General features: G+C 34.4%; 1 protein-coding gene across 1 annotated transcript; it reads left to right on the top strand.

Annotated features, from left to right (window-relative positions):
• The first annotated feature begins 15,036 nt into the window (after window positions 1-15,036).
• On the top strand, window positions 15,037-16,650 carry LOC140434420 (uncharacterized). The gene is made up of 2 exons (XM_072522682.1): window positions 15,037-15,273; window positions 15,392-16,650. The coding sequence occupies exons 1-2, from the start codon at window positions 15,069-15,071 to the stop codon at window positions 16,648-16,650; spliced, it is 1,464 nt and encodes a 487-aa protein (XP_072378783.1). The 5' UTR covers window positions 15,037-15,068.
• The last annotated feature ends 9,845 nt before the right edge of the window (window positions 16,651-26,495 follow it).

Genomic DNA, 26,495 nt, shown 5'->3' with positions numbered 1-26,495 from the left:
ACATCCTCACAAGGGTAAGCCTATTGAAGATACAACCACTTCATTGTCTAATGAAGTTTTTGGTTTTCATTTTTATTATGTTTTGAGAAAGAGTTAAATGATCTCGAAAGCTTAACTTTAAGTTAACTTTAACTTTAAGTAAAACTCTTTAAAGGCCAGTATTTGACTACAAAACTCAAAATATCCATATATATATATATATATATATTATATATATATATATATATATATATATATATTATATATATATATATATCTATATTATATATATATATATATATATATATATATATATATATATATATATATATATATATATATATATATATATATATATATATATATATATATATATATATATACGGCATGCGGCATGCGGCAGGGATCAACGAATGAGATCTTTATCTTCATAACAGAAAGAGTGAAAATATCTACCAGTTTGGTAATCCACTGGTTTAACTAGATATTATTCTAGCGTATGAAAATAATAACGCTCTTTTCTTTCAATTTGTAAAATTTGAATTAGTTTTTGATGAGCATTTGACTGAAAATGCTGAAAGTAAACAGACATATAGAATACTGATATACCATTCATTGTGTATGTACGGTTTTGTGCCATACGACATAATTTATTTTTCAGTATACCCGGTGACTGGCCTACGCTATATTTTAGAGTTAGAAGATGACAAAATATCTATACTCGGGTGATTACGTAATGAGGTGCTTTATTAAAAATATTCAACACATTTCTTCAAATAGTTCTCCTTCCTCAAGGAAACTCGAAGACCTCCTTTGGCCGAATCCAATTTACATAAGTTAACATAGGAAAAAATGTAGTAGTTGAAGTAGGCATTCAGTGACATAGTAACTAAAAATAAACGAATGTCTATCATGTCACTTGTAGTTTTTATAATTATATATTACATTATCGATTCTGTTACACACAAACAAATAATTAGCGAAGATAATTTTAAATATGCACACTGTCGCTAGTCGCTATATTCCACTATGCTATTATAATAATTATCACACACAATATGGAATATAGATTATAGCCTAAGATCCAACTGCTGGATCATTACGTTCATAACGTAGTTAATCAAACTCACATTTTTACATATGTTAAAATTAGGAGAATACGTTGATAATATATTCCAGTCAAAAAGTGGTCGCCAGTATTTTTACTTCAGTTAGTAGTACTGAACTATTTTTATAAATCTAATTTATAAACTTTATTTATTATAAAATGTTCTAACACTTAGTTTATTAAAGTCTTTATTTATTTAATTAATATATAATCTTACACTAATTTATTTTTCACTGACACTATTCTAATTTATATAATTTATTTACTACATTTATTTCCAGCGTTACAATTCAAACTCGACTGAATACAATTATTCTTTTTAGACTAACCGTTTAGAATAAAAAGTTTTAATATTATATATATATATATATATATATATATATATATATATATATATATATATATATATATATATATATATATTTAATAACCGTTATCTGGAGTTCCCTAGAATCGGCCGGTGACCCTTCCTGAACCTTCTCGAATGCCATGGAAGCCAGACCGGTTTTAGCGGAGGAGACCCGTGGATATTACCTACTAAAAAATACTAATTCATTTTGGACAAAATTGTTATTTCGTTCATTTATTTTTTAAATAAAATACGCTGCTATGACTTATGTGCATGATTTTTTTATATCAAACTAAAGCTAATTTTTTTCCTAATATGATGATATAAGTTTGCCTGAGAAAAAATGGTCGAAAATTAGGGTTGCCAGCTGTTAAAAACACGAAGTATCAAAGATAAAATAAAAGTCTTAAATTTACAAAGAAACGTAAAAAATTTAAATTAAAAAAACTTTACATCTGATCACAAAACAAATATTCTTACAACATAAATTCAAGTTGTTACTTATGATGTTTCAAAACTTTCTGATGCCATCACTTCCCCAAAAGATATATATTGCATATTAGTTGGATTGGTTACAAACTTGTAAAAATTAAACAGTCAGTAACAGTCTAAAAATAATCTAAGAGTTTATCACCAAGCAAAGGCACCAATAACTCTTGATTTTTTGTAAAGGCAGTATTCTTGATGGTTGTTTGTTTATCTCCGCATTCAGAATTTGCTATTTCATTTTTAACGTAACGTGTCGTCACCTGAATCCTACAAAAAATCTACAATAGAAATAAACAAAAGCTCCGCCTCATTTAATTTACGTTTATTATGATATTTATTTTTTTAACCCAGATGGACTTGCTGCTGGCCTGTCCTTTTCACTTATAATTTTTGCACAAAACTAACATACACTATTATGTCTCAATACCAAATGACCACGTGACTACCCACACCGATGCCTAAACGTAAATCACAAAATTAGTAAAGGCCGGGGAAATACATATCAATACTGTCAACATAGCAATTAACTATAAAACTATGAATTTGTAATATTTGACATAAAAACAACTGTTACGTTTTGTCAGAGTGTATTTTTAGGAAAAATATTGGAATAGGAAATGAAGGACTTCGGATAAAAACCAGAGTCAAAAATGTATAAATTGAACCTTTACCTAGATATCTGCAAAACAAGAAAATATTATGCATAGAGCTGATTGGCAAAAGAACCTATTTATTTTCACAATTTCTGAATTCTGAACGCCATAAGGCAGCAGTGGCACCTGACTCACGCACGCAAAACGCTTTTTGGCGATAGGGGACAGCGAATGTGTTAAGTGTCAGTTGTATGAGTTTTTAAAGCATGCGTCGATAGGTCTAATAATATAGGTACATAGTATCACTTGTCAAATTAGTGTCGTTCCGCCCTAACTATATTTTACTTTATATTTGATACCTCGCGTTTTTAACAACCCTAATTTTCGACCATTTTTCTCAGACAACCTAATATCATCATATTAAGAAAAAGTTAGCTTTAATTTGATATAAAAAAACGTGTATATACGTCATAAGTATTTATTTAAAAAATATATGAACGAAATAAAATATTTGTCAAAAACTAATTGCTATTAATTGAATTAAAAATATTTGCGGCCACTTTTTGACTGGTAAGCTATTATACATGTATTCTCCTAATTTTTAATGTATGTAAAAATGTGAGTGGGATGAGCTACGTTATGAACGGATTGATCCTGCAGTGGGATCTTGTACTATTACTTTAAGACACAAAAGGAATATGCAAATGTAAATACTTCAAGATAATGATTACTGTTAAGTGAGATAAAATCCAACCAACATAAGTTGCTAGGACAATGAATATATCAGAGAGGATCACAAACGACTAAATGGTGAATATTAAATGATGGGTAAGAAAGTATATTCAGGACATACATATAAAACTCTGCAATTAAAATAATAATAAAAAAAAAATAAAAACAAATTAAGAATAATAATTTTGCGGATTTTTATTTCAGCGGTTTTCAGCATTCTCCCTGTTCTTACCGTTTCTCTGTTTCGTCTATCCACTAGTTCTTCTGTCTCAAGGTTTTAATGGCTTGATAGGTTGATGTTCAGAGGGCATCATTGTACATAAGCGGGTTGTTTGACACAATCATACACTTTGTCTTTTCTGTTATAAAATTATGATATTAAATTCCTAACAGTTACGTTAAATGGACTACTTAAGCTCTGACGTCACAATCAGCGCGGTTTTTAAAAACCTTTCCAAACATTTCTAATTTGTGTGTATTTGTCTCATAAGAAGTTGGAAATATTGTTTTTTTTAATTATTTGAAGAATAAATAAGGACTTTTGGTTATGAGCATTCATTCTATGCGATTGGTATTATTTGTTGTTCGTGAATTTCTGAGGTAAGAATATCAAAGTATTAAGATATTTACTATGAATGTTTATATTTTAAGGTTATAGTAGTGTTTGTTTAAAACTTTAATTATTTTTTACTGTATTTCAAGGTATTTTGTTGTTGTTTTTATCAGGGTTATTTCAAAATTAATCAATAAATCATTTAATTTATTATAAGAAAATATGACCTATATTGATTTTTGTGAAAAAGAAAATGCTATGAAGGTTCTTAAAATATTCTTTCCATGGAATAAAGTTGGTACTGGATTTTTTTTTCTCCGAGAAAAATGCTCTATGGTCTATGGGATTATCTAGAACAGAGTTTGGGTCGATTTCTTTCGTCTTGGACGTTTTTTGTAAATATCTCTTACTTATTATTTGACTTTTTTACTGCTGATTTCGACATTGTTCGTCATGCCATGTTTTTGTCTGCTTTCTTTAAGTTTTACCAAATATCTTGTTGATTATTTTGAGAGTTTCGACAGTTCCAGGGTTTAGGTTCTTTTTTATATTTTTGTTTATGTTATGTTTTTGTTTTGTCTCATTCTGAAGCATCCATGTTCCACTATGGGTTTCCTTTTGGATAATTGTATTTGTGTGTATATTCTGGATATTCTGTATTTGACTTTTGCTTTAAGTAATGATCTGTACCTCCATCTATTCCTCTGAGGCTTCGTACATCTAGAATATTGTTTGCTTGATTTCGAGTGATGTGATCGTTCGAAACCCAGCTCTCTTTGTGAACGTCTTTATTTGGGAAAATGGTTGACTTTATTTTGTTACTTGCTGTTAATTTTAATTTGACCATTTTTATTTAATATATTGTGGAGATATGTTTACCTATTGTAGGACGTAGGCTAGGTTCTATACCTATTTTGACATTAGTCTCCATATAGTATTTCCATACTCTGTTGGGGTAAAATGTCGATAACTCTTTATAAGGAAGTAGCAGTAGTAATGAAGTGTGAGCCACATTTTAGATAACATAATATCGCAAGACTGATTGCTTAAAACAATTTTAAACTAACAAGGTTTGACTTTATTGATATGCAATTCCGCTGTAACATGTTTATATTATTTTTAGAAAGACTTATTGGATTCATTGTTGTAATCTTAAGTGTGTGGCCGTGTGGTATTTTTGGTTTTATTTTAGAAGTAGACGTATTGAATGCAGGCTATAATGAGCGAAGTCACATTTACGTTTCTTAATTATTTGTCAACTAAAATATTTAGAATTTGATTTATGTGTTTTAAGTTTGAAGATTGAATTATAATTCGACACATTGGAAGATGGAGGGTCGTTAGTATTCTTCACGAAATTAATTTCACCATCTGAATATACCTACCTACTTATATAAGTATCTAAATAGTTGTTGATTCTTTTGGCTCTATTAAAATTTCATCTTCTAGTTCTACAGGAATATCTAATACATCTAGGTCTTCATAATTATCTTCTAGTTCGTGAAGTTCACCATCCAACTCGTTCTCCCTATCTCTCAAATTGGGGATTACTACCATAAGTTATTTTTAAGTAAAAGGTCTGAAGCGGTGATATCTTGCAAGAAACTTGCAAAAAACTGACGTTTAATTTTGCTCAAGGACAAGCAATTCTAAAATAACCCACAAATACTTCAAAAAGTTACTCTCATGCGCAATGGTCACATACGTTTAATTCCGTTCTCAGAGGAAATCTGAGTAGTGTTTGTTTTAAAAACAATGAGATGAAAAAAAATACTGGTAAATAGAACCCACAAAAATAAATTATTTCTACAAGCTTTCACACTTGCCAATCTTGTAAATGCCGATGTGACTAATACGATCGGTTATTTTATTAAAGACAGGTTTAGACTAAATTCCACTTTAGTATAATTTTACATAGGATTGTACCTTTATAGAAGAGGGTACACAGCACGCAGTGCAGCCTTAAACGTATTTAAATTAAACATAAGTCTTTTGAAATCGAGACGTTTCATATGTGTGTTATTACGCAGTGTACTGTTAAAAGTCAATTAGGAACTGGTTATTATGGTTATGGTTATGGTAGATCGGGGCAGGATCCATTTATGAGCCCTTCGGACACCTAGACCTCCTAAGACGGGTCCATATTATCAGTCCTATCAGATGGAATAGGCCATAAGGACCTATTCTTCGGCATTTCTGGGGCTCAGGCTGTTCCGGGCTCCCATATCTGCAGTAATCGGTAGGGGCTTTAAACGTCTAATGCTTGAGTAGCCTTGTAGCCTCACAGAAAGCCTTTTAAAGCCTCTCTTTAACTTAACTCCTTTATTTTTCTCGGTTGCATAAAGATCGAACCCAGGCTCTATCACCTCTGGTTGGCTAGTGTCGGGCACTTCCAGAGAACATGTGAGGAGGTTTCCTCCTCCTCATTACAAAGACGGCACTGTGGGCTATCCGCCAATCCAAGCAAATTAATGTGCCGCCTGAGTCTACAGCAGTCAGTAAGCATACTGATCACCAGAGAGCATCATATACGGTCTAGATGGAGAATTTGGGCTGTAAGACTTTTGGATGGCTCGGCCCCACTATGTGGAGCCTAGCCTGTCTCATACCTCCAGAAGTGGCCCAGAAATCCCGAAACATCCACAAAAGCTCTGTGAGACTAACCCGATCAATACTGAAGGGCACTCCAATCACAGGTTCGGGTCCCACCGGCAGAGTGAATGAGCCCTGTTATCCCAGTACGTCAGTCCGTTCGTTCCCTTCCATGCCTGTGTACCCATACCAAGTTAACCCTGTTAGTCCGAGCAACATCAGCAAGTGCTCTCTTGCACTCAAAAACCAGCTTACAGCTGACTTTGGGCGCTTCCAAAGCCCTTAGCGCTGCTTGACTATCAGAGCAGATATCCTGATTGAGCAAGACCTATGTATAATCTCCTGAGCACGTACCAGGATTGCAAAGATCTCGGCCTGAAAGACTGATAAATAGGAGCCGAGAGCCCGTCCAGATTCCGCTCCCATATACTCCGGCACCTGTCCGCCTGTCTATTCTGGACCCATCCGTGAACCAGGTAAGTCCGCTTCGACGGATCAGTGCAGGCTCTCGTTCCATCCACTCATCCCGGTCAGGGAACTGAACCAAGGAGGATGAGAACTCAAATTGGGGGGCCATGCTGTCCTGTACCATAGAGAGCACAGGACAACAATCGAGGGTATGTCTGTGGGAGTGGTCCTTATGGCTCCTGAGATGCCAACGCATGCCAACCACTGGAGGTGAGTTGACTGGGCCTTAGCTGAAGCCAGTCTGGTGCGGGGCCACCACACAATGACCGCATAGGTCAGGATACCCTGATCATGGATTAAGATACATCCAATATAAAATTTTCGGCTGCAGACCCCATTTGACTCCGAAAGCTCTTCTTCTGCACGCCCAGAAAGTTGCCGTGGCCTTCTTCACCTTGGCGTCGACATGTTCCAATAAGGAACCGAATAATCCATTTGTAATTGTCTTTATATTATTATAATGCAAATTAATATTAAAGGACAAATAAACACGGAAACAGAGGTCACATCTACTAAAAAACCGCCAAGAGTTAATATTTTTTTGGAAGAGGTCTAAAAAACTACAATAACTTTGACAGATAGGTATGTTGACGTAAATCAGTTGCACAAAAAAGTATTTATTTTTAATAGAATAATTTATTCAAAAATCCTTACCAAAATAATTTTTATTCATGTAACAAACTTTGTTAATAATGTGACAAAAGGTTTATATTAATTTAAACTATACTTAGATAGTTGATCCCATCTTTATTAATATCAATTACCCATTTCTATAATTACGTAGGACTGAATAATTATTTGCTACAAATGTTTGTCAAATACAATTATAGCCAATAATATAAATAGCCAGTGTAAAAACATAAATAAGTAATTACATATGGATTTCATTATTATTTGGAGGCAGTTGGCACAAAAAAGGAATACAAATATTTATTTTAGGCATCGATACAATATATTAAGGATGGAACATGTTGATATTTTTTACATGTAGCTGATAAACGACGGAAGTGACGTCACATTACAATGTCCGACGGGAATTTGACAGGTGATTAACGTGAATATAGTTATCCTCGACTATTTCCCTATAAGTCAATAATTTAATGTATTGTTTTTAATAAATCAATAAATTCGTTTTTAATACTATTGTTGTAATATTTCTCACCTCAAAGTCACATCAGTGGCGTGCGATCTAATATATGTAGATCTAATATACGTAGATCTAATATACGATCTAATATATATATATATATATATATATATATATATATATATATATATATATATATATATATATACAAAATCTTCTGGTACAAATTTGACTTCGAACCACTCTTAAAATATTTTTTTATTCATCCACCCTTTCCTTTGGTTGAAGTAATCAACAGGTAGTTTTTCTGGTTTAGTGTCCTGAAAAGATCTAGGATTTTGCATTGCGAATCATCGCCAACTTCAGTTTGTGACTTCCTGTAGCGTTGCTGCAAGACATAAGCGTGATCCGTTCTTTGCTGGATTTATGGACCCCTGCTTTACCTTCACTTGCATAAGCTAGCGTCCGAGTTGGAAGGCATTTACACTAGAGACCCGTTATTCGTCTGCGTTATAAATTTGTTCGTAGCTCAGATCATTTGAAGAAAGGAACTCTACGAATTCAGATTTAAATTCCTCAGCTCCTTGTTTGTCACCGCTGAGCTTCTGTCTATGAAGTGCTTGAAATCTCCTTTATTCCATGGCGTTGCTCAAACCAGTCAACGAGTCAACCAACGAACCAACCAGATGGTGCATAAAAATTCCCTTCTAAGCCCAACACGTCAAAAAACTGTTTTGTTTTTACAGCAATTATTGGACCTGCTATGGGTGTACTCATGTTACGAACTCGGACTATCCATTCTACCAACGCCGTTTCTAATTCTACGTAAGACGAGGTTCTCATTGCTTTTCTTTTATTCATAGCAGAAGAGCTTTCTAACATTGATGCAAATGAAAGAAGTTTGTCCTTTTGTTTTAAAATATCTCGCACTTTCGACTCACCGATACCGTACTGAAGGCACATACGTTTACAGGAAACACCGTTTTCAATTTTACTATAAGTTCTAACATTTGATTAATCTTCAACACGATACACTTTGTCAACACATTTTGTGCCACACAGCACAAAATCGATAGATAGGTAGGTGTAGAAGAAGTCAGCTAAAAGAGGTTACCAATGTAAAGTGGTAAAGGGTGAATATGTAGCTAGTCAACACCAACCGGTGATAGTGGATACGAAGATAAAGGTGAGGAGGAAAGGAAAGCAAGTAGGATACCAGAAAGTAAAGGGGTGGAAGTTAAAGGATAAGTATTTGGCAATAGTCTTTAAGAGTAGAGTGCTGATAGAGCTTAAGGAAACAGATATGGTAAATGACTGGTGTTAAGCTAACAGTAAAGTTGTGGTGTGAGTGGGAGAGGAAGTCCTAAAAAAAATATTTGGGAAAAGGCCTCCTAGAGACAAAGAAACTTGTCGGTGGAACGATGCAGTGCAACAGAAGGGTAAAGAAAAGAAAGAGGCTAGAAAGAGGTATGCTTGAGACAGTTTATCGCGAAATACAGCTAGAAGAAAAGAGAGAGAGAGAGAAAAAAGAGAGCTACATTTGATATTTATTGATCTTGTAAAGGCGTACGACACAGTTCCTAGACAAGCACTATGGAGATGTATGAGAGAGAAATGGGTTCCTGAGAAGTACGTAAGGCTTGTGAAGGATATGTTTGAGGGAGCGTACACAAAAGTAAGGACTGCTATCTGATTCACCGAAAGTTTTCCAGTGACAGTTGATTTGCATCAAGGCTCTTTACAGAGCCCTTACCTGTTTAATCTTGTTATGGATGTACCGACAGAGAAAGTAAGGAAGGGAGCTCCTTGGTCAATGCTGTTTGCTGATGATATCGTGTTAGTAAAGGAGAGCAAAGAAATGTTGGAGGAGAAGTTGGAGCGTTGGAAAAGGGCTATTGAAGAGGAAGGACTTCAAGTTAGCAGGTCGAAAAGTGAGTATACTTAGAGTATACTTAGAAAACATATCTAATGCTTGGAGAAAAACTAGGACGAGTAGAAGAATTTAAATACCTTGGCTCCTACTTAACGAAAAATGGGACACTAGATCGAGAAATTACCTACAGATTGCAAGGTTCATATTGTTGAAGTGTGGCATGTAAAGAAGATTCAGGAAAAGAAGATGGAGGATTCATTTCATTCCTGAAATGAAAATTTTACGGTGGATGTTTCGTAACACTAGAAGGGACGGGATCAGAAATGACTTAATTAGGGAAAAAACTGGGGAGACTACAGTCTCAAAAAAGATTCAAGAACAAAGACTGCAATGGTGTGGTCATGTTGGACGTAAAGATGAAAACTATGTGGGACCTGTTAGCTGTTAGAAGTTTATGGAGGACGAGGTAGAGGAAAACCGAGCAAAGATGGAAGGTCTGTGTGGTAGAGGACATGAGAGAGAAAGGTTTAGGTGAAGAAGAGTCGATAGACAGAAATAAGTGGTGTCGAAGAGTAATGAACAGCGACCCCTGAAAAGGGAAAAGCTGAGGAAGAAGAAGAAGAAGAAGCAAAACTTACCAAAATATTTGATACAAACCGTAAACAATTACAAAAGAAGTTTTTAACTAGCTGCTGGTATGTATTTAAACCATTAATAGTGTTCATCAAAAAATCATAAATTTTAAATATTTGAAAAAAAAATTAATAACAGAAAACCTAGACTTAATAGAAAAAATCAGTCAACATAAATAGATTTAGAGCATTGATATCTTCATATTTATGATACAATTTGTGGATGGAGAATTTGGTTGCAGACCAGTGGTATTTCTATTTTTATTATATTTATTAATATAACAAAAGAATTATCTTTTATTTGTTTTGTGATATATGAACTTCGTTTAATCAGAAATTTATATTTTGGTGTTTGCAAAATATTTTGTTTTATTTAAAAATCAAAAAATATGAATTTATGTACAAAATAAGACCATTAATTAAAAAAAAAAGAAGATAAAAAGAGATCTTTAAATAAATTTATGAGAAATGCTTACCAAAACAATTTTTATAAAATTAAAAGCTAAAATGTTGGAGCAGTTGGAAAAAAAAATTATATTTATTGAGCTATACTTAGATACGTAGTAGTATGATCACATCTTTATTAATATCAATTAGCCATTTCTATATTTACATATAATTATAATTATTTGCTATAAATATTTGTTAGAAACTACTATAGCCAGTGTCTATAAATAAATAATTTATTAAAGTATTTCATTATTCTCTATTACACTAATCTGTACAAAAATTTATTTTAGTTTATGTTTAGACTATTTTAATATTAGCGATGTTTCTAGATTTTAATTTAACTTAAATTTTCTCTTTAGTCTATTTTTGGCGGATTTTGTCTATTATTATATTTCTTTGGGCAATCTGTTACAAGCCAAATATATATTTCTTATTTCTCATTCTGTAATTGGATGAGCTCAATCCTTCTATTTTAGAAGCATTTTGTCATAAAAAAGTATTGCCCTCCTTCTTTAAAATTAGTAATTTTTTTGTTATGTCTTCTATTGATCCTAATTAATCCGGATATTCAACATCCGTATCGTCTACATCAATATTCTCAAGGATAATGGGGTGGCTATAAGGATAAGTTTATGACTCAGGAATCGCAATTCTCTGTAGTCCAAATCTGGAAAAACAACTAGGTATCTGTGAAAGAAACTTGTTAGTAAATGAAGCAGTATTTAAATAATGGGATGAGATATACATTACCTGTTAAATAGAGTATCATATAACATATTTTTTTTTTGTAATAAATTTTTGTGATGCATATATTTAACAGGTCCAGTGAAGTCCTTCTTGGAGCTTCTTCCCTACTATGTTGCTGTTACTATGCGTTGATGTTTATGCCGTCTATGTTTTCTGGATAAGTTCTCCTTATAGTTTATCATGTCTCTTAATTCTACATATGGATAATTTCTTAGGTTGTCAAATATTTTATACGTTTTATCATCCATTTGTTTCAATATGCTTTCCTGTTTTTATCCCCGAGAATAAATCTTTTCTGACTTTTTCTGGGGAGGTGTAAGTTACTCTTATTTCTCCTAGATTTCTTAATAATCTTCGGTGGCTATATTTTACTTCTTCTTAAATGAAATCAAATCTATGTCTTCGATTTAAAAATAGTGTAGCCTAAATTGTCTTTCCAGGGAATTTTTCATCACTTTGGCGTTTCATTATGTCGTGCACTGTGTTGACTATCCCGTTATCTCCGTGCAATGGCGGAATAGGTTTGTTTCATTTCTTAGGATCTTTAAGATCTTCCATATCCAGTCGGCTTGTTTGGATCTAAATGATGAACAAACTCATTCCTGCATTTACTTCTATATTATTGTAGGTGTTTTTTCTCCTTCCTGTTTAGTTGGTTTGCTTGTCTTCTTACTTTTGGATTTCTAGTTCTGTTTGATCTTCTTCGAATCCTTTTTTAATTATCGGTTCTCTTACGTCGTTGCTATACCATTGTAATTCAGGCAGAGATTTTTGCAATCTTGCATATTAACTTAAGGGGTTTCGAATTGAAGGGGATCAATATATGCACAGATAGCCAAGCAACCATTACTGCTCTCATAAGCCCTAAAGTGAACTTTAGGCTAGTGTGGGAATATCGATATGAACTCGACAGACTGGCGAAATATAACAGTGTTACACTGGTGCGAGTTTTAGGTCATCGGGGTATATATGGTAATGAAAGAACTGATACACTTACCAGAAGAGCATCCCTGTTAAGGGACACCTGAATACAATGAGACTGTTTCATGGAGACTTAAGCGGCAGACTCTGTAGTAGCGAACCTGAAGCAGTCAGCCATATCTTGCATGCCTGCGAGGCATTGGATCGCAGGTGGCAAACATTTTTTTGACACAGCGAAGTGACATCAAATATATATGGTACCCATCCACTAGACCTGTATAAGCTAGTACAGGGTTCCAGAATTCTGGAATGGGTATTATAAATAAATTAAAGATGTACAATAAGTCAATTGACTGCAGTACGACGAGTTATCTACTAAAATCTTCTTTTTACAGTTGGTTTGTATTCAGTTACTATGCTTCTTTCAAGTGCATTTATTATCCTTCTCCTCATTCCGTGAGCTCTTGTCAGGACGTGGTGACACTCTAAATATTGTTAGCCTGCTGTCATTATTGGCTGCGATTTTCCCACCAGAGTCTTTATTTGGTCTGCTCATGGTGTTAAAGATCTTTCTCTTGATCTTCGGCCTTCTATCTTTCCATCTACAGCAATAGTTCCATAGTCCCCGTTCTTCTGGCTATGTGGCCGAAGTAATTTAGGTATGCTTGGTTTACTTTCTTTAATAGCCTGTCTTTTTTATAAAGGTCTTCCAGAATTGACAAGTTGGTTCTGTGTTCTGTCCAGAACACGCGTAGAATTCTCCTGTTGATCCAAATTTCGAATACTTCGATCTTACTTCTAGAGATTTTTTTAAGAGTCCATATTTCAGCGCGTATCTAGCAATAAGAAAAATAAAGGCATTGACTAACCTCAGCTTAGTATTCCTTTTTATTGTTCGGTCTTTCCGTATTTTAATAAATTTAGCCGTTGTGGTTCGGGCCATTTCTAGTCTACGCTTGATTTCTAAGAAACCATCGCCATTGTTGGTTATCAGGGAGCCTAAGAATACAAATTTGTCTAGTACTTCAAAAATATCCACTCTGTGTATGTGCGGCAGATTATTATTTACCCTGTTTACAATCATTATTTTTGTTTTTCCCGTATTAACCTGAAGTCCGAATTCTTTGCTTATCCGGCTTAGTCATTCGGTGATGGTGTATATGTCGACTTCATTCGCTGCTAATATAAGTGTGTCGTCTGCGTATCGCAGGTTACTTATTTTTTGCATTCTTTAGTGATTTCTCCTTCCCATTCTTCTAGTATTTTCTTCATTACATATTCAGAATACATGTTGTATAATAATGGTGATAGTATGCAGCCCTTTCTAGTTCCTTCTTTTTGTTTAGTATACACCTTTCTAATTCTGCAACTTTTTCTTCCAGTTTATTGGCGGAGTTAATTTGGAATGGAATTGTGTTCATGTTTTACTGACTATCCTTTTAAAGGTTTACCAGTTTGTTCTTTTCTTCTGATGTGTGTGTAGTGGATTTTGCTCCCTCCCCTCTATAGTTAATATGACTGGACATTATTTTATGTGTTATTCCTTTTCTGAGTTGGATTGTTGTGCCTCCTGAGTTTTTTCTAAAATCGTTTCTGTAGATGTTATATCCCGGAATTTTCATTCTTATGTTTTCCGTCATTTTACTTTCTTGTATTGCTATGACATCTAACTCTAGTCTGTTGACTCTATTAATTCGTCCAGAATGTTGATATTTGTTTCTAGCTCATCTGGATTTCATGATAATATCCGCAGGTGATCCCTGGTGGAATTAGCACCATCTGTTGGGTTAAATGTTTGCATTTTGAATCTTGCTTATCGATGATAATAGACTGATAGACCTTTAATTTTTTTTGTTGTAGCAGTTCGAAATAAACTTCATTATCAACGAATTAATATATACTGGGAGTTTACCGAACCTGCCCTTAAGGTCACGATAGATATTTAGCTATAGTAGAGAGTTGTAGGTAAAAATGGTCTCAAAGTAATAAAAATAAAATTTTTAGATTTTATTACCAAAATAGACCAATTATTGTTCATACCCAAAAACAGATATAAAAAAAAGTGATTACTTTTGTGACAAATTTTTTAGTCTTAAAAGCACAGGGTCATAATAATTTCGAGAGCCGGGTCTTTTTACCAATTCTCCTATTCCCAGGCGCAAATGATATTGGAAGATTGCGACTTTATAGGGCGTTTTATAGTTCACAGACCGAACGGATTCATTATATCGTGTTACAATATATGTGTTTCTACACCTTTGAACATTATTTTTCGGATCCCTTTTGACTACGATGCCGATCACAGATGCCAACTACTAATTCTGTATAATATATTCGCGAACTCAAGCGACGGTGCTGCCGCTTATTTGGAACTAGAGGAATTGGGATAAAAATGTAAACAAATCATCTGTTAACCTAAGTCATCCTATGTATAAACGTCATTTGAGTGCTTGTCGATTGTGTTATTTTGTTCATTTAACGATTTATTTATAATTATGGAGACCAAAAAGCGTAGTAACAGAATGTGCTCAGTTCCGCAGTGTTCTGCGAGAGCAACGAAAGATATCTCCTTGCATTACTTTCCTCGAAATGAAATGGAGAAGAAGGAATGGGGTCGTGTACTTCTCATTGGAAAGAAAATATCCAAATACATGAATGTATGCAGTTTGCATTTTACGGAGAATGATTATTTTCTACCAAGTAAGTAAATATTTAAATAATGGGCATTGCATATTCAATCTTGCATGTTATTTTAATACAAGGCGTAACATTTTTTTTTTGTTCACTTCTGTGAGCCTAATAGTGGTTTTATTTTCAGATGTAACCACTCACAAAAGATTTTTAAAAAAAGGTAGTATTCCATCCCAGAACCTACCAACAAGGAGTTTGGATAGACCATCATCTTCATCTCAACAGCAGTCTAGAGCTGCAAGACTAGCTAGAATACAAGGGCTTAAGCATGAAAGAGCTGCAAGACTAGCTCGAAGACGGGCACTTAAACATGAAAGTTGCTGCTCCTCCTCTGGTGTTAACGATACATCTACATCACCTCCACCTGCACAAGATGAAGAAATAAATGTTATGGAGGAAATTTTGACAGCTGCAGAAGATGATCCTGGATTTAAAACATATTTAACTGATAAAGGTGTACAGGTTACGGAAACTATGCTAAATCAAACTAGAAAATCCACATTGGAAGATATGCTAAAAACCAACAGAGATGTGAACGCATTCACAGGAATTCAGTCAGTGGGTCTACTTGACAAAATATGTTTAGCTGCCAGTATGCTGGAAAAGAAAGATGCAAAACCATTACATTTATCATTGCGGCAGCGTATAATACTGGTATTTGTAAAGTTAAAAACTAACCTTTCATTTAGATGTTTATCTGTATTATTCAGAGTATCAGCAAATACTTGCAAAAATTACTTTCATGTGACAGTTGAAGTACTACATAAGGTACTACAACCTGCTGTACCATGGCTGTCACAAGAAAGAGTTTCGAAACGAATGCCAACTTGTTTCGAAAAGTATCCTGATACCCGAATAATACTTGATTGCACAGAAATTGCTGTGGAAAAAAATAGGTGTTTAAAGTGCCGCATAATATCCTATAGTTATTATAAAGGTGATCACACACTGAAGGTACTTATTGGGATTGCACCTTCAGGTTTGATCACATTTATAAGCCAAGTATATGGGGGTAGAACTTCGGACAAGGAAATTTTTGTGCAATCAAATTTAATAAACAAGTTAATCCCTAATGTAGACGCAATAATGGTGGACAAAGGGTTTTTAATTGAAGACGAAAGTTTACAAAATAAAATAAGACTAATACGTCCACCATTTTTAGGGAAAACGAAGCAATTCTCAGCAGAAGATGCACTATCAACTGCTGAGATAGCTGCAGCTCGTGTTCATGTTGAAAGGACAATTCAAAGAATGAAAATCTTTAAAATTCTTAAAGGACGAATAAATTTATATATGGTTCCATATATGGACTCAATTGTGAATATAATTGCAGGAATTGTAAATCTTTCTACTCCAATACTTACTGTTGATAAATATACAAATTAGGTTGTTTTAAAAATATATTTTACATTTTGAATTGTTTGTTAACATTTATTGTTTATACCTACTCTAATAAAAACACTAAAAAAATAAAATATAATAAAACTAAAATTTATCCTAATCATACATATTAAAACAAAGAACAAAAATGAGCAATTATCAGTGCGAAACAGGAACTAATGAAAAGGTGGAAGGAGCATTATCAAGAGCTCTTAAACCCAGAAGCTATTAGAAAATTGGATATGAACGGATATATTAATACAATATCCATAAAAATATGTGCATATGTGTATGATGTTGCCATAATAAGTCACAACAAAAGGGAATTCAGCGAAAAAGTTATAGAGCTGAAACTGGAAGCTGTTACATTTGAGCTACATGAGAACCTGAAGGTAGACAACTATACCTACGAATATGCCTCCACTTTTCCCTACCTAGGCTCAATAATAAATGACAACAACAATGTCAGTCAAGGAATACAAGCACAGATTCTTAGCGGTAATAAGTGCTTTTATGCAACAAAGACTTAATGAAAAGTAAGTTATTGAATCGTGAATCTAAGCGTGGAACGTGGACCCTCTCCACCACTGATGAAAATCAACTGAGAATATTTGAGGGCAAAATACTAAGAAAGTTATTTGGACCAACCCATTGCCGCAATGGTTAGTGGAGATTTAAAGTGAACTAACTCAAAGCGTAGATATTGTTAGATTTGTAAAGTCACAAAGACTAAACTGGCTTGGTCACTTAGAAAGAATGCCACATAATCAAGCTGTAAAAATAATCCAGAGATGGGAGCCCCAAGGAAGTAGAACAAGAGGAAGGCCCAGTAAAAGATGATAGACAACGTACAGGAAGATCTTAGAACCATCAACATCAGGCTGTGACGAAGAAAATTATCCAACAGGGCAGAATGGAAGAACATTTCTAAGCAGGCAAAGACTCACAACGGGTTGTAGCGCCATTAGAAGAAGAAGAAGACATATTATTACACAAAACAGGTAACATTTTATAAAAATATGCATTTTTAATTATGGATAACATCTCTCCTGTGAAGTGGGGGTCAAATGGTACTTCAATTATAATACTGGATTTGTCATACGAGCAGTATATAACAAAGTGACAGAGGTCCAATCCACTTAATAACATCTGCAATTGCACTTGGCCATAATATTGGTGATTGGTCTTTAAACTTAATGTTCTTTGGTGTAAAGTCCCATTCAGGTATTTTAATTCTTTTATTACATCACAGCAAGTTCTGGTTTTGCCTGCTAAAGGACACTTTACCTCTACACAACATTTGTTGTCTACTAGCCCATCAATACTCACACCCAACCATGAAACACTTGATGGTACAATAATGCCAATACGTTCAACTTTGTTGCCTGATTTTTGTTGATAGGCATTTAAAGCATCTCCTTCAAATTTTTTTCCATGGCGAGTTGCAACGTTACCCTTGAAGTGAGTGTCAAATAGTGATTTTACTTTCGAAGCCCAGTTTTGATTTTTATTTTTGTAATAAGTGTAAACACTGTAGCAAGTAGTTCCAGTAATCCTCATTCTTCGAGCATTCCGCCACATTTCACCAGACTGAGAAATAGTTGCCCTACATAAATTTATGCCATTTTCATGAGCAACAAATATTTCTTTGTTATAGAACTGTACCAAATCATCACTCAGTTCTATTGTAACATTTAAAATACTATCAAACATAGGTAATAACTTATTGTTAGTAAAAATGTCATGATACATTGCTAATTGTACTAAATTATCACCGTCAGACACTTCCACTGAGTTAATGTTATCACTTTCATGCAAACTTAATTGCAGTTCCGATCCTTCTGCACCAGAAAGTAGAATGTCTAAAACACTGGTCTCGGCATTATTATCAAGGCGACTTTCTAGTGCTGCTTGAGAATCAGTTTTCCCCATGTGGCAGAAACCATTTATAGGAACGGTTTTTTCATAAACTATATACTCTTTTTTTAATTTTCCCCATTGCTGCGTCGTATCTGTACTACTTAAGTCTTCCAAGTTCTGAATGGAGCATCTACAACAAAAATAACATGTATTGTCAATTCTTACAAAAAATTAATATGTATTTTTACCGAAAAACAAAGAGCAAAACAGCGACAATGTGTTTGCATTTCCCAGAGGCTCCAGCTTTACAGGTGCACTTGCAAATGAAGGTCTTTTTCGAATCGGTTGACGACTTTATTTCGATTTGTATTTGATGGGGCAATCCTTTCAGATTGCTGGTTTGCAAACATAATGCCTCAAGTTTAACCTGAAATTCATTTTTTGAAATTACCCCGCACATTATTACGTGATTGGCATCGAGCACTGCTTGTCCTTCAATTAAAGGTCTTTTTGAATCACCTACAATATTAATTATATCCACAAACGATATCCCAATTATATCCGCCATATTGATACAACTGCACTGCCCCCTATAGGCGATTGAGTTCGCGAATCAAATTTAATATGAAAAACGAGAACAATGAATCATACTTTACAACAAAATTTAAAACATCACTATAACCAAATTGTATAAAAGAATACTGGGAAACGTACTGAAAATCATTGTTAAACCAGATTTGATACAATGACAGAGCGGCTTTCTAAAGGAAATTATAAGAAGAAGTATTTATCCAGCCATACGATTCACACTCCCTCTAAGGGGAAAATTCACTCATCCAGACACCTCAGCTAAGGTATCAAAAGGATTGAGCTCTGGTGGGACTCTTTTCGTGTTATCGAGCTCTAGATGGCTTGGTATACTAGAGTATCTTCCAAAAATTTTCGTACACATCTGGACATCGCGAGAAGTACGCTTTCTGTATGGCTTTATAGAAATGTTCATTTAGACCCAGCTATTTTATCCTGTCTAGGAGGTTTTTGGGAATAACACCAGTAGTATCTACTACTGGTGTTATAATAATAGGTACTGTCTGGGTACTTTTCATTCTCCATTGTCTCCTGATTTGTATTTCTAGATCTCTGTACGTGGCGATCTGTTCGTTGCATTAAACACGTAAATTATTGGTGTTGGGTATCGCCATATCAATAAGTGTTGTTTGCCTAGTAAGTTTATTAAAAAGTATGTGATCCGGTTTATTATGTGAAACTGGTTGGTCTGTGAACACACTGTGGTCCCAATATAACTTGTAGTTGTCATTTTCAAGCATTCTGTCAGAGACGATTGATAATAAGGAAAATGGTTGGATTAAAGAAGTCCCAGTATGTGAGCCAGTTCTTGGTGGATAATCTTTCCTATTGAGTCATGGCGTTCTTTATAATCAGTACCGACAAACGCCTGGCAGCCACCGGTAAGATGTTGGATGGTTTCCTGGGTTTCCGGAATTTGTCATTTTGGACTTTAAGAATATATTTCAGGTAAAATTTGAGGATTTTTAAGAATATATTTCAGGTCATTTTTAGTTGGAATAATCTGATACTGAATGACAAGTAGGAAACCCTCAGTCTCGGAAAACATCTTTCCTGATGTCAACCAATAATTCTACGCTGTATTGTCGACATATTTTTGGCTGATCTCATTAAGATGTCGTCCATACAGAGGTTTACTCATCCAGTTGGGCATTTTCTCTTGCTTAGCCCGGTGGTTTATGCGCATTTCTTGTTCTCTCAGTTTAAGCAGCGTTGTATCATCTACTGCGCAAATTGCTCGATGTGAAGTAGATGTCTCAGCCTGTACCTGAAAATAAGCTCTTAAATTAGCAACCTGTTTATCCAGTTGCTCACCTATGTCCATAAGTCCTCTTCCTCCTTGATACCGCGGGTAATGTTGTTCTCTCTACTGCATTGCGTGTATGGTGTTTTTGCGCATTTGTGAGAAGTGTTACTTTCTTCTGAAGACTCTCTATATCTGTTTTTGACCACTTTATAATGATGTCAAATGCTTTTTGGTAGTCCACAAAGCAGGTGTAGATATCGCAAGTCATATCTCTGCATCTTTGAAATAATACCTGTAGGCTAAACAGTGCATCTCTCATACCTACGCCTTTCATGAATCCAAACTGTGTGTCTTGTATTCTCTCTTCTTTAGTGTATGGCTCATTAGACTTATTAGACTATATTCTCCGCACTTTTTCGCTCTCTGTTTCTTTGGCAACGTAATAAATTCTGAAACTAGCCAATCTTTTGGAATATTGCCTGTGATATAGATAATATTGAAGATTTTACATAGTATTCCTAAAGATTTATTATCCAGAAGTTAAAGAAATTCAGACTGTACTCCGTCTGGTCCTGGAGCTCTCCCTTCTTTTAGTGATATTATGGCTGCTATTATTTCTGCCACTAGTATAGATGGTCCTGTTTCCGTAGGTATTGGGGACTGGTTCTCCCTCTCATCAAAAATATAATATAAATAAATTTCGTATATAATTTTTCCAGGTATAATCAATACTCAATAATTACCTCTCCGTTGTCATTAACAAGTTTACTTACTCTTCTGTTTTTACATTTGTCTGTAATTTCTCTTACCTTTTTATGCACGTTGAAGTCGTCGTATTTACTTTGTAGAATTTCGATTTCTTGGCATTTTTTCTCCAGTTGTTTTGGCTTTTCTGATCTTTCTCCGTATATCTCGGTGTAATGTTTTATACATAGAGTTATTGTTCTTATTTTTCCTTCTTTCTTCCATCAGCTGCAGAATCTCTGTCGTCATCCATGTCCTATTCTTATCTTCATCGTTCTTCATTAAATTGTCTTTAATGTCGTCTATCTATTTATTAAGGGATTCGAAACTGTTTCGATATCTTTTGTTAACAAGTATATAGTCTATTTGGTTTCTTATAATAACGTCTTCTCCGTTGTCTCTAGGTGATTTCCACGTATACAGGCGTCTAGGTGGTAGTTTGTAAAATGTGTTTAGCATGATTAAGTCATGTTCAGCTGCAAAGATACTCATTGTTTCTCCTCGTTGATTTCTCTCTCCTAATCCTTAAGGACCAATATGTTGCCCTTCTTTCCCGTTATCTATTTTAGCATTCTAGTGTTAGAAACATTATTAGATAATATATAATTTATAAATTTATAATATACGAAAGAATATAAAAGAATATTTTTTGTGGATTTTTTTTTGAATTTTTGGAAAAACGTTTAACGAGAATTAGATCAGTTTGTCCCATTTACTTAAGGCTAATAAATTAATAAGGATATTTTTTATACCAGACAATTGACTGGCACTGAATGGGTCTAAACTAAAAAAAAGATTTGTTAAAAAATCAGTAAAATATAGGTATAGTGAGTGTATTCCGGAGCATAATTATATTTGTCGGCTTGATTGAAATATTGGGTATTCTATATTGACTATTAATGATAATTGGAAGTAAAATTTTTGTTGTTATTATGTAATATTTAAATTTTAATTCAGAGGTATTATGTATAACCCGCAATATTTGTTTAATAACATCATTTTTAAATTAGAACACAGAAATGACATTGATGGGGAACCGTAGGAGCTGTTGGAATTTTATACCTGGACTATCATAAATATTCAAGTTAAATAAAAATTGTTTCTATATACAGGGTATTACTAATGTAATTTAAAAAAATACAGTAGATGACATGTGTAATGTTTAATTGGGTTATTCAATCAACGGTTTAATGTTATTCCGTTATAACCGTTTAAATTCTAGTAATGTGTGATGTAATTTTACAAATTTTATATATTCTTCAAATTCTTTGTTTATTTCATTCTCTACTTATAATCTTAGTTTCAAACGTCCAATAGTGTTTTTACTTTTTCTTCCAATAATTTTGTTTTTTTACCTACGACTAAAAAGTGAAGCATTTAAATGAACATTTAAGGTAACAGTTTTATAACACAAGTAAAAAGCTTTAAATTGACATTTTTAGAATGTTGATTTACTAATTCTTATCAATTAACAATTGGAGGCGGTGGACAAAGGAGTAGGATGCGAAAATATGGAGTTGCTTCCAGTTTACTCCACTTAGCCTCTTCTACTCAAATCCGACTCACCTTCACGTTGGTGTCCCCTGTTAAACCGAGCAACCCAACTGGAGATCCGGTATCCAACCCGGGTGGAAGGTTGGGTTGGCAACTGACAAGAGCGGGTAAACTGGTCCTCCAGGTTGGGGGTTGGGCAATGGGTTAACACCCCCTCCTGTAAAAATCCTTCTGTCACGGAAACTTCAAAACAATTAGCCGGACGGATTTTTTGTCGACGACTTGGTAAACGAAATAAGGTTAATGATATTGGTTTATTTACTTGGAATGTACGTACGCTGTATAGTGCAGGTAAACTAAGAAGTCTGTCCAATACACTTAATGAATATTCAGCAGACATTATACCACTTCAAGAAATCAGGTGGACAGGTAGTGCTAGCCTAGAAAAAAAAAGACTACACTCTCTACTACAGCGGAGATAAAAATAATCGTATTTTTGGTGTGGGATTCATACTGAATAAACGATTGAAATCAGAAGTCATAGCTTTCGATCCAACACGTCCAAGACTATGTAGAATCCGAATTAAAGGCAGGTTCTTTAATTACAGCATTATCAATATCCATGCTCCCACTGAAGATAAAGAAGACGAGGAGAAGGACATATTTTACCAGAAACTGGAAAGCACTTACAGACAATGTCAGAACAATGACATAAAAATTATTATTGGTGATTTTAACGGTAAAGTCGACCAAGAGACTATTTACCGACCAACGATCGGCGAGCATAGTCTTCATGCTGTCAGTAACCAAAATGGTTTACGAATGATTGAACTCGCAGCATCATTGGGAATGGTGGTAGTAAGCACATGTTTTCCTCACAAAAATATCCACAAAGCCACATGGCAATCACCAGATGGTCAAACAAAAAACCAAATTGACCATGTACTAATTGATAATCGACATTTCTCGGACGTAATAGATGTAAGAGCATGTAGAGGTGCTAATATAGACTCCGACCACTACCTTGTAAGAACAAAACTTAGGGCTCGTATATCAAACGCTAAGAAGGACCAGAGCACAAAATCTACTAAATATAATACTGATGTGCTAAAATCTGAGGACGCTAGGGATAACTACAAAAACATTTTAAATGAAGAGCTAACAAGAAGTGACGAAAATTTAAATATAGAAGAACACTGGACCAAATGCAAGGAAGCTATCCCCATACAGCGGCTAAAGGCGTTTTAAAACCTAACCAGGCTAAAATAAACGAATATTGGTTTGGCGAAGAATGTAGATCCATTAACCAACAGAAAAATGAAGCATATAAGAGACTTCAGCAGCGCAGAACGAGATCAAACCTGGAACACTATGAAAATCTTAGACGAGAAGAAAAAAGGACGTTTAGAAGGAAAAAGAAAGAGTCATACGAAAACGCTCTAAACGAGATTGTCAACCGCCACAATAGAAAAGACTCGCGAAATTTCTACCAGAAGATAAACAGCTGCAGAAAAGAATTCAAACCCAGAATAATAGCATGTAAAGACAGAGATGGTTCCATAATTAGTGACAAAGAACAGATACTAAACAGGTGGGCGAATCATTTCGAAGAACTGCTTAGCGATAGCCGTGAAGAAGACCAAATAGAAATTACTATGGATGAAAACGCTCAAGAGCAGCCCCCACCGAAGAAGAAATTAGAGAAGCCATTTTAAAACTGAAAAATAACAAAGCTCCCGGTTTGGACAATCTTCCTGCCGAACTCTTTAAGAATGGTGGTGACACCATTTTTAAACACATGTATAAATTAGTAACCAAAATCTGGCAACGGAAGGAAACGCCCGCGGACTGGAAATTAGGTGTAATGCACCCTCTTCACAAAAAGGGCATTATATACGAATGGCACCATCTTTAATAAATCTGTACAAGTGGTCGAATATGCAGATGCCATAGACATTATTGCTAGTCCACAGAATTTCTGATCGAAGCATTTCGATCACTAAGGGCGTCTGCACTTAGAATGGGATTAAAAATAAACGCACAGAAAACCAAGTATATGTATTGTACTAGATCAGGCAACCAGATACCTAGACTATTAATTGATGATCTGGAACTGGAAGGTGTGGACACCTTCGTCTACCTGGGCTCGCTGCTGACCAAAGACAACAATGTCAGCGAAGAAATTAAAAGAAGAATAGTGCCAAAAGAAGAATTAAAGTTACCATATATAAAACACTAATAAGGCCAGTGTTAACATACGGGTCTGAAACGTGGTCACTTACACAGATCGACCAAGAATTGCTTAAACGTTTCGAGAGAAAAATTCTAAGAAAAATATATGGAGGAATCTAAGAACAGAGTTTGTGGCGTAGGCGCTACAACTTTGCGTTATATAGAAGGTTTGGGGAACCTGACGTTGTAAATTATATTAAATTAGCACGCCTTCGATGGGTAGAACATGTAATTAGGCGAGATGAAGATGCAAAGAGCAGAAAAATTTTTGACCGAAGAGGACCAGTGGAAAGACGAGCCAGAGGAAGACCAAAACTTAGGTATCAAGATAACATAGAGGATTATCTAAAATCCATCGGAGTTAAAGCATGGAGAAGAGTTGCCAGAGACAGGGGCGAATGGAAGATTGTTCTGAAGAAGGCTTTGGCTCATAACTGCGTGGAAAGTTGGGTAATCTAATGAGTCCAATATAGTTTAACGGGCCAAAACGCTTCCACGTGTCAATTTATTTATTTTCCCAATGTCATGAGCCATTTAGTATATTCAATTAAATATCTGCTATCCTTTATTTTTTTATGACCAATTTACAATTTTTTAAAGTAATAAAAAATTCCGTTAGCCCTAGATATTTCCTTTAAATATTCTAAATAACGATCTTAAAGATTCCGCACAAAGTACCACTTTCTGTAACACCACTCCAACCACCATTAAGATTTTATACAAGGTTCGAATATTTCATGTAGCAACCTTCAAATCGTGTTCTTTTTTCGCAGTCATCGTCATTTAATACATTCACAGGTTATAGTTTTTTTAAGAGTAGGTAGTTAAAAGAAAAGTAGAAGAAAGAAAGAAGAAGAAAGATAATGGCCCTGAAATATCTTATTGTATGTTTTACTCTATTTTTTACTACGAATCCAGTGCCTAAGATGTTATCTTTAGGATCGCAGCTGTAGAAAATCGTATTGTTTCTTATTTCCAATATATTGTTTCCAATCCACCTCATTTCTTGTATGGCAGTTTGTATCTATACAGTTCGTTTAGGAGATTTTGAAAAGCTCCTAATATATACAAGGCTCCAGTATTTCATGTCGCAACCTTCAAATCGTGTTCCTTTTTTTCGCACAGTCGTCGTTGTTTGGGAAAGTATATAGTGTTTATTTTCATATGTTACATTTAATATTTTTCTTTTACTGTACTATAATATGACCTAATTTAATGGTGTATTCTAATTACTTTGCTTTAAAAGATATTATTTTCTGTTATTTCGTAAAATCTCATTGTTAAACTGGCTTAAACACATGTCTGTTTTTAAGTTGAAAGACTCGACTTTCTTTGTTATTTTGGAAATACGTCACAAATACAGAAACTGCTGTAATGTATGATATTTTTGTGACCATTTAGTTAAAATTATTGCCATTTAAAATCGCAATACAATAGAGTGATTTATTGGCGTGTACTTGACTCTCTTACCCTACGGACCATCTAGGAATATGGCCAGAGAGTTTCTATTTTATACGAAGACATAGACACTTCCTACCGAAACAGTGTACAGTAAGCATATCGAGTTTATCGGGACGTCCCTTTGTTTGTGCCTCGGATGGTGCCGCGACGGTCAAATACAACTCTATTCTACTGGCTACATTAATTAATATAACAATATTTCAGACGTAAGTCCTCTATTCTTTGT

The sequence above is a fragment of the Diabrotica undecimpunctata genome, chromosome 1, assembly GCF_040954645.1.
Source record: "Diabrotica undecimpunctata isolate CICGRU chromosome 1, icDiaUnde3, whole genome shotgun sequence".
Lineage (NCBI taxonomy): Eukaryota > Metazoa > Arthropoda > Insecta > Coleoptera > Chrysomelidae > Diabrotica > Diabrotica undecimpunctata.
Note: the sequence above shows the minus strand (reverse complement) of the source record. Positions and strands in the feature narration are given on the sequence as shown.

What these genes read in the sequence shown, in the direction of transcription:
- LOC140434420 (XM_072522682.1), top strand. Translation starts at nt 15,069, where the DNA reads ATGGAGACCAAAAAGCGTAGTAACAGAATGTGCTCAGTTCCGCAGTGT. An exon ending in GAATGATTATTTTCTACCAA is followed by an intron (nt 15,274 to 15,391) that starts GTAAGTAAATAT and finishes TTTTATTTTCAG; the next exon opens with ATGTAACCACTCACAAAAGA.